Genomic DNA, 9,474 nt, shown 5'->3' with positions numbered 1-9,474 from the left:
ATGGCTACAGGGTAGCATATGCTATGGCTACAGGGTAGCATATGTTATGGCTACATGGTGGCATTTTTATGGCTACAGGGTAGCATATGTTATGGCTACAGGGTAGAATATGTTATGGCTACAGGGTAGAATATATGTTATGGCTACAGGGTAGCATATGTTATGGCTACAGGGTAGCATATGCTATGGCTACAGGGTAGCAAAGGTTATGGCTACATGGTGGTATTTTTATGGCTACAGGGTAGCATATGTTATGGCTACAGGGTAGAATATGCTATGGCTACAGGGTAGCATATGCTATGGCTACAGGGTAGCATATTTTATGGCTACAGGGTAGAATATGTTATGGCTACAGGGTAGCATATGCTATGGCTACAGGGTAGCATATGCTATGGCTACAGGATAGCATATGTTATGGCTACAGGGTAGCATATGTTATGGCTACAGGGTAGCATATGTTATGGCTACAGGGTAGCATATGCTATGGCTACAGGGTAGCATATGTTATGGCAACAGGGTAGCATATGCTATGGCTACATGGTAGCATATGTTATGGCTACAGGGTAGCATATTTTATGGCTACAGGGTAGCATATGTTATGGCTACAGGGTAGAATATGCTATGGCTACAGGGTAGCATATGCTATGGCTACAGGGTAGCATATTTTATGGCTACAGGGTAGCATATTTTTATGGCTACAGGGTAGCATATGCTATGGCTACAGGGTAGCATATTTTATGGCTACAGGGTAGCATATGCTATGGCTACAGGGTAGAATATGTTATGGCTACAGGGTAGCATATGTTATGGCTACAGGGTAGCATATGTTATGGCTACAGGGTAGCATATTTTATGGCTACAGGGTAGCATATGTTATGGCTACAGGGTAGCATATTCTATGGCTACAGGGTAGCATATGCTATGGCTACAGGGTAGCATATGTTATGGCTACATGGTAGCATATGTTATGGCTACAGGGTAGCATATGCTATGGCTACAGGGTAGCATATGCTATGGCTACAGGGTAGCATATGTTATGGCTACAGGGTAGCATATGTTATGGCTACAGGGTAGCATATGTTATGGCTACAGGGTAGCACATGGTAGGCACTTACATCCCCGGTACGATGTAGCTTCCCAAAGGCCTCACCAATCAAAACTATACTAACGTGTAGGAAGGATCATACTGCTTATAAAGGGAACTGAAAGGAACGTTGATTAGTGAGTGGGAACAGGTGTGGAGGGAAGGGGCGTGGTCTGGTGTAATTGGAAGCAATTGGGAGTCCTGTTAGAGTGCTATGACCTTTCACAACACTTACGTTGTCAAGCAGGATAGCATGGAGCACATCTCACTCTGGGGAATTCTTTGTGAGTACTGTGTGTTTGCTTGTCTGTGTGTGTCCAGTAAATCTACATCTATGTAATACCCATTGCAGTGTCAACAACTGTTTTTGTTTTGTTTTAACAAAAGTAAGTTAAACGTAATATAGAGACCAATCCTTAACTCAGATGTAGCCTACATGACAGACAGGCTCTTACAATGGCTGTACTTTGTCCTTGGACCCAAAAAAATATGCTAGGGAGGGTTGAATTATCAATATTGGTGTAAGCATTTGTGCATAGGGGTCCTCTGGGATTGGAACATTTTAAATTAATGACATACTAATGATTCTTGAAGAATAGGCTATAACTGATAATGGCCTCATGAGCTTAGTTCAACTGTTATACCCAATCAGAGCCCATAATATTGTTTTACTCCATTGTTTGTTTGTAAACGAGGTAAATGTCAACAATCAATTAATCAAATTATTGGGGGAAAAAAGTTAGATTTTTGCAATGTTACGAAGATGGGGAAAACAAGCTGCCCTTGAAGTATTCTTGATATGTTTGTCAAAAGAGCAATCAGGGTCCAGAGTAACGCTGAGGTCCTTCCGTGTTTTGTTTGAGACGACTGTACAACTATCAAGATTAATTGTCAGATCAAACAGCAGATCATTTGATCTCATGGATGGTCAGTCCCTGCAGCTATAGCCTGATGGTCAGTCCCTGCAGCTATAGCCTGATGGTCAGTCCCTGCAGCTATAGCCTGATGGTCAGTCCCTGCAGCTATAGCCTGATGGTCAGTCCCTGCAGCTATAGCCTGATGGTCAGTCCCTGCAGCTATAGCCTGATGGTCAGTCCCTGCAGCTATAGCCTGATGGTCAGTCCCTGCAGCTATAGCCTGATGGTCAGTCCCTGCAGCTATAGCCTGATGGTCAGTCCCTTCAGCTATAGCCTGATGGTCAGTCCCTGCAGCTATAGCCTGATGGTCAGTCCCTGCAGCTATAGCCTGATGGTCAGTCCCTGCAGCTATAGCCTGATGGTCAGTCCCTGCAGCTATAGCCTGATGGTCAGTCCCTGCAGCTATAGCCTGATGGTCAGTCCCTGCAGCTATAGCCTGATGGTCAGTCCCTGCAGCCATGGCTTTATCTATGAATTTGAGGTGTTACATTTCTCCATCCCCGGGTTGTTAATTGAAACATTTTTGATGTTTTTCAAATCCCGGATTGCCCCTTTAATTGCTGCGGTTAGGTTGTTATGTGATGGTGTGACGTGATGGGTTTTCTCTCTCTCTCTGTGTGTGTTTTAGTGCTGAGTGCTCTCACCTGCTATGAACAAAGCCAAGGTGAGTCCCATTCTTCTCTCCACACCATTAGACAACATGAAGACGCACACCATTAGACAACATGAAGACGCACACCATTAGACAACATGAAGACGCACACCATTAGACAACATGAAGACGCACACCATTAGACAACATGAAGACGCACACCATTAGACAACATGAAGACGCACACCATTAGACAACATGAAGACGCACACCATTAGACAACATGAAGACGCACACCATTAGACAACATGAAGACGCACACCATTAGACAACACGAAGACGCACACCAGTAGACCACATGAAGACGCACACCAGTAGCATTTCCTATTTACTTCTGGACATAGTTTTTTCTCCCTCTCATGAAGACACAAAGACATTTGGTCACTAAAAATACATCTAAAATACTATTGAATTGTATTTATCAGAATACATTCTGACTATAACATGATCAGTTAAACAATTGAGTATAAATAACATTTAAGTGCATTTGTGAGCTCACATGTAGTTACTCAATGTGTTCAGTTAGTATTTATGGTTTGATTAATGATAATAACTGGTTTGTGTGTTGTAAAGTGAGACTGTTTGTGTTTCATTGATGCTTATTTTCTCTGTTTGTCCAGAGCCGCCCAGAGCTGTTTTAACTCTGCAGCCTAAACGGACACCGACGGGGATATACCAAGGAGAGACCGTCACTCTCCGGTGTGACATACAGGACGACGGAGTCACTGACTGGGAGTACCGGTGGTACAGAGATCTCAACGGCCTCGTTTCCTCCTCTAGTCAGAATGAATACAGTCTCGGTCCTGTTGAACCGTCTCATAATGGTGTCTACAGCTGTATGGGAGTACGGAGGAGTAACTCCCAGAGGTCCAGCATCAGTGACGACATCACACTAACCGTGTCATGTGAGTGTGTATGTCTGCGTTGTTGAGAGCGAGAAGTGGTGAGGTAATATTAGATGTAGTGTCAGAACATGAGAATGGCTTCATAAAGTGACTTCAATATGAATGTTTGGTGACTATTCAAGTTTAAAATAATAAATAAAAAACTGACAACAGATCACTGAGGTACAAATAATCTCCCTCCACTTCAGGGATGGTTTCTCCTCACCTGACCATGTCTCCTTCATGGTGGGCGAATGCTGGAGACTCAGTAACGCTGAACTGTGAGGTTGGAGATTCGTACACAGGCTGGAGGTTCTCCTGGTACAAGGCTGTACCCTACAGGGAAGGGTTCCCCTCTTATCCAGACAAGGACTTCTTTCCAGAGCTGCTTCCGGACAGTGACGGAGGGGCTGGAGGCTCCTACTCTCTCAGCCTGGTTGGTCTGAGTCACAGAGAGAGATATGTGTGTAGAGCTGAGAGAGGAGACCCAGTCTATTACACACACTTCAGTGATCTCCAGTTTCTCTGGGTAGAAGGTGAGTCACTCTTTCTCTGTGTCACAGTCTGCACCCTGACCTCAGTCTCATCTCTCTTTCTCTCTCTCTTTCTCTCTCTCTTTCTCTCTCTCTTTCTTTTTTCTCTCTTTTTCTCTCTTTTTCTCTTCTCTCTCTCTTTCTCTCTTTCTTTCTCTCTCTGTATTTCTGTGTGTTTCAGGTCAGTCTCCTTCAGCCTCTCTGACTGTCAGTCCCAACAGAGTTCAGTTTTTTTACAATGAGTCTGTCTCGCTGGGCTGTGCTGTGCAGGGGGACTCTAATAGATGGAGAGTGAAGAGGTACTTACGATGGGAAGAACCCAAAGTATTGGAGTGTCCTACTGACTGGGGATCAGTGACAGGATCCACATGCATCTTCACAACTACAGATGTCTGGTCAGACACTGGCGTGTACTGGTGCGAGTCTGAGTCGGGAGAGTACAGTAATGCCGTCAACATCACAGTGACCCTTAGTAAGTCTAACCCTTTAATAAGATGAATTATAACCCAGCATCCACCAATGATATGATGACGAGTTGTTTCTTCAGTCTGATAGACTGTAACTGTACTGTACTGTGATTGGTGCTGTACAGAGGGTGTGGCCCTGGAAAGCCCTGCCCTTCCTGTGACTGAGGGAGATTCTGTGACTCTACGCTGCAGATATCAGGAGTCCCCATCAAACCTCAGTGCCGAGTTTCATAAATGGATGGACAATGGCTACCTCACTAAGACTGAGCTAACAGGAGAGATGACCATCCCTGCAGCAACACAGTCAGATGAAGGATGGTACCGGTGTAAACAACTAGACCAGGGAGAATCACATGGGAGCTGGATGTCTGTGAGAGGTGAAAAATAAATGCACCTTTTAGTGTTTATGTTATTTCTAAGGGGTGTGTGTGTCTGTATACACAATGTGTCAGTTTGTATGACCAGTAGATCTCAATTCCTCTCCATCTCTTCCTCAATCTCCATCTCTCACTCTCCATCTCTCACGCTCCATCTGTCTCCTCCATCCATCTGTCTCTCTCTCTCCTCCATCCATCCATCGCTCTCTCTCTCTCTAGCTCCAGACCCAGTGTGGTCCATCTCTTTGCTCATTCTGCTGTGTAGTTTACTGGTGGTTTCTATCTTCCTGCTGGTGACCATTGCACTGGTGGTGAAATGCTGTAAGGCTAAAGGTAAGAACCCCTAACCAGTACAGTGTACAGAGGTATCCCCTGTACCCACAGCGTACAGAGGTATCCCCTGTACCCACAGCGTACAGAGGTATCCCCTGTACCCACAGCGTACAGAGGTATCCCCTGTACCCACAGCGTACAGAGGTATCCCCTGTACCCACAGCGTACAGAGGTATCCCCTGTACCCACAGCGTACAGAGGTATCCCCTGTACCCACAGCGTACAGAGGTATCCCCTGTACCCACAGCGTACAGAGGTATCCCCTGTACCCACAGCGTACAGATGTATCCCCTGTACCCACAGCGTACAGATGTATCCCCTGTACCCACAGCGTACAGATGTATCCCCTGTACCCACAGCGTACAGATGTATCCCCTGTACCCACAGCGTACAGAGGTATCCCCTGTACCCACAGGGGTATCCACAGCGTACAGGGGTATCCCCTGTACCCACAGCGTACAGGGGTATCCCCTGTACCCACAGCGTACAGGGGGTATCCCCTGTACCCACAGCGCACGGGGTACCCCTGTACCCACAGCGTACGGGGTACCCACAGCGTACAGGGGTACCCACAGCGTACAGGGGTACCCACAGCGTACAGGGGTATCCACAGCGTACAGGGGTATCCACAGCGTACAGGGGTATCCCCTGTACCCACAGAAACTCCATCTCAGGCTGCTTTAATTAATGTCTAAAACTTAACTACGCCACGTGTAGTAGTTACTATGTTGAACGGATTATTGATATTTGAGTCATTTAGCAGACGCTCTTATCCGGCGCGACTTACAGGAGCAATTAGTGTTAAGTGTCTTGCTCAAAGGCACATCGACATATTTTTCATCAAATTGGCTCATGGATTTGTTTTGAGCCCAACGCTCTTAAACACTAGACGACTACTTCATATCTGTTACCTGGGTCCATACCATTCATTCCTCATGGTTTATTTCTGTGTTCAGCAGCTCGATCAAGAGACAAGAGAAATGAGAGAAACACCACTGACCAAGTCATCAGTATTGAATTACCATGAGAGATTGGGGGCTGACCAAGTCATCAGTATTGAATTACCATGAGAGATTGGGGGCTGACCAAGTCATCAGTATTGAATTACCATGAGAGATTGGGGGGCTGACCAAGTCATCAGTATTGAATTACCATGAGAGATTGGGGGCTGACTAAGTGATTTGAAATTAAGGGTAGACACAAAGTAGGGCTAGGTGCCAGCATTCGTACCCACGCAGCATGGGAATATGCTATGATGGTAACCAGGAAGACTTCAAGAAGACCACTGTACTCCCTCGCCCTTGTAGGTTTTCAACTTTTGTCTTTTTTTTAATGGGCAAAAACTAAATAAAATGCATCTGGTAGAAGTATATTCATCCACAACCACATTTATTTTACATTTTAAATAATCTTAAATGCGTTTTTGTGAATTTGATGAGATTGGCTTGAGACCCATTCAGTACACATGGACATGATTGGACAGTAAAGGGAAGTTACTTTCACACTGGATTGGTTCTGTGCCACAAAGCCACCCTCAGCCACACAACACCTTTTCTATTATTTTTAGTCATTTTATTTTTTCTTATTTTTAAATATAATTGATTGGTTTCTTTTACTAAATATTCAGGCTGTAGGTCTTTCCATGATACTATAACATAGGCCTGCAAAACTGTAAAATGTTGTAAAAATCTGTCTTTAAATATCAGTCTAAATGGATTGGCAACTTTTCCTGGTTTTAATGTACGTTTGTTTTAATGACAGGAGCTGTGGAATTTAATGTTAAATAGAAATCCTTTTATTTGATGTTTTTGTCAATAAAATATATTTTCAGTCTGACTTTGCTTGACTGTCACATGAGAGGAACTTGTATACTATTGTTAGGTACTGATAAGATTGTAAAATCGTATAGTGTTCAGTTGGCTGAAATGTTTTAGTCTGTCTATTGCACATTGGCGTGTGAACAACGATTCATGTTGATAAGTATTATTTATGTTACGATTCCTCTTTGTTCCACCGAGAGACTGACACGTTAAAGTCCTTCTTGGAATCTTTCTACAACTATATTAGTCATGCAGTAGAGGTCAGTATTGCCCGATACTTTATCTAACTCTCATGAGACGCCTAAACTAACCAAAAGAGGGGTGTGTTAACAGTTTGGGGTCGCGTGGGTTACGGGGAGGGGGGTTGGTTAATACGCCGATAAATTACAATATCCATCTGGACCTTTGCCACCTAGGAGATTGAGTGATTGGACCTTCTGAAATGGTACTTGAGCACCCCTGGCCTAGCCCAATAATGGACTAGAGGAGCCTAATGTTACTCCATAGTCAGAGGACCTTGTCTCAAAGTAAATTGGCTCTGGAAGCTGAAACAGCCAAATACTCAGTGGTGTAAAAATACCCAAAACAAATACTTAGAATGTGTCAGTACTTTACTATTTTATACTTTTGACAACTTTTAGTTTTACTTCACTGCACTCCTAAAGAAAATAATGTACTTTTTACTCCATACATTTCCCCTGACACCTGAAAGTACAAAAGTTACATTTTGAATGCTTAGTAGGACAGGAACATGGTCTAATTCACAAACTTATTAAGATAACATCCCTGGTCATCCCTACTGCCTCTGATCTGGAGGACTCACTAAACAGAGAACATCCCTGGTCATCCCTACTGCCTCTGATCTGGAGGACTCACTTACCAAGAGAACATCCCTGGTCATCCCTACTGCCTCTGATCTGGTGGACTCACTTACCAAGAGAACATCCCTGGTCATCCCTACTGCCTCTGATCTGGAGGACTCACTTACCAAGAGAACATCCCTGGTCATCCCTACTGCCTCTGATCTGGTGGACTCACTTACCAAGAGAACATCCCTGGTCATCCCTACTGCCTCTGATCTGGTGGACTCACTTACCAAGAGAACATCCCTGGTCATCCCTACTGCCTCTGATCTGGAGGACTCACTAAACACACATGCTTCATTTGTAAATTGTGTTGGAGTGTGCCCCTGGCTATCTGTAAATAAGAATGGTGCCATTTGGTGAGTAGAAAATGTATGACAATTGAGTACTTTTTACACCACTGCAAATACTCTAAATGTGAATTGATTGTACATTGCTGTATGGTTCTAGTGGTTATGGTTTTTAGAAATATATAAATCCCTGTACTTTCAAATCACAGCAAAATCATTTCACCTATTTATACACTTACCGTGCACAATTTTTATCAGGTTTTCACACAGTTGCAGCAGATAGATAAAATAAAGAAGAAAATACTAACTTTATTGAGAGAAATGAGGATTCTCACATTATGCTCCTTGCAGGCAGACTAGCTGTCAGCACTTTATAGGCTGATGCATATCATCCAGAGGGGGCGAGCTCTATTCCTGGCAAGCTGAGCAGATTTAATAGTAGCCTTGGGCTGATAAATCAGGATTCTGCCTTGTAGGCTGTTTTTGTAGGTTAAGCTCCTTGCAGGCAGACTAGCTGTCAGCACTTTATAAGATGATGCATATCATCCAGAGGGGGCGAGCTCTATTCAAGCTGAGTAGAGTCAATAGTAGCCTCGGGCTGATAAATCTGGATTCTGCCTTGTAGGCTGTTTCGTAGGTAAAGCTCCTTGCAGACAGCCTACAAGGCAGCATCCCGATCCATCAGCCTCTGAGGCTGCTATTAAATCAGATTAGACTGCCAGGAATAGAGCACTCCCACTGTTGATCACGTACATAATGCACTGACTGCTAATCTGCCTGCAAGGTGCTTTGTCTATGAAAGAGCAGAATCCTGATTCATCACCCTCTGAGGCTGCTATTGAATCTGTTCAAGCTCGGAAATTGAATCTGATCAGCCTGTCAGGAATGGAGCTCACCTACACTGTAAATATTATCCATAAAACATGAAGTGTCCCTTACAATTATGCACATATCAGGCATGCAAGCTAACAACCAGCATAAACATCTTGCTCGCTCACAAAACTAAGTTAGCTATGTTTGCTTGCATGCGATTGGTGGTCTTGGTGTGGCACACAGCCTGGGAAACAGAGCTGCCGGTCAGGCATCGTTCAGAGCTTAAATACCCCACGAGGGATTATCTCCCCCAACAAGCTTTTAGCTCAAGGTAAGACACATTTAGCTTGCTAGAATTCTAACTTAGAAACTAAAAATGAGCTCCAAACACAAATGAAAGCATGATGTTAGCATGAAATGTACCATCCCTTAGTGTAGCAA

At 44.1% G+C, this 9,474-nt stretch overlaps 1 protein-coding gene across 16 annotated transcripts in view; it reads left to right on the top strand.

Moving 5' to 3' along the window:
• The first annotated feature begins 1,229 nt into the window (after positions 1 to 1,229).
• The window catches only part of LOC118379313 (uncharacterized), a 75,616-nt gene continuing 67,371 nt past the window's right edge, over positions 1,230 to 9,474 (top strand). For 4 of the 16 annotated variants that reach the window (XM_052468500.1, XM_052468496.1, XM_052468491.1 and 1 more), the window contains exons 1-7: positions 1,230 to 1,368; positions 2,630 to 2,665; positions 3,274 to 3,558; positions 3,747 to 4,073; positions 4,252 to 4,542; positions 4,663 to 4,914; positions 5,134 to 5,247. In XM_052468500.1, coding sequence (XP_052324460.1) covers positions 1,299 to 1,368; positions 2,630 to 2,665; positions 3,274 to 3,558; positions 3,747 to 4,073; positions 4,252 to 4,542; positions 4,663 to 4,914; positions 5,134 to 5,247 — 1,375 coding nt within the window. In that variant the 5' untranslated portion in view covers positions 1,230 to 1,298. Of the gene's footprint in view, positions 1,369 to 2,629; positions 2,666 to 3,273; positions 3,559 to 3,746; positions 4,074 to 4,251; positions 4,543 to 4,662; positions 4,915 to 5,133; positions 5,248 to 6,203; positions 6,286 to 6,325; positions 7,084 to 9,474 lie in introns of those variants that run through there. The other 12 variants (XM_052468505.1, XM_052468498.1, XM_052468506.1 and 9 more) reach the window with 7 other exon arrangements.

The sequence above is a fragment of the Oncorhynchus keta genome, chromosome 18 (assembly GCF_023373465.1).
Source record: "Oncorhynchus keta strain PuntledgeMale-10-30-2019 chromosome 18, Oket_V2, whole genome shotgun sequence".
In the NCBI taxonomy this organism is placed as follows: domain Eukaryota; kingdom Metazoa; phylum Chordata; class Actinopteri; order Salmoniformes; family Salmonidae; genus Oncorhynchus; species Oncorhynchus keta.
This window is presented reverse-complemented; position numbering and strand designations above follow the sequence as displayed.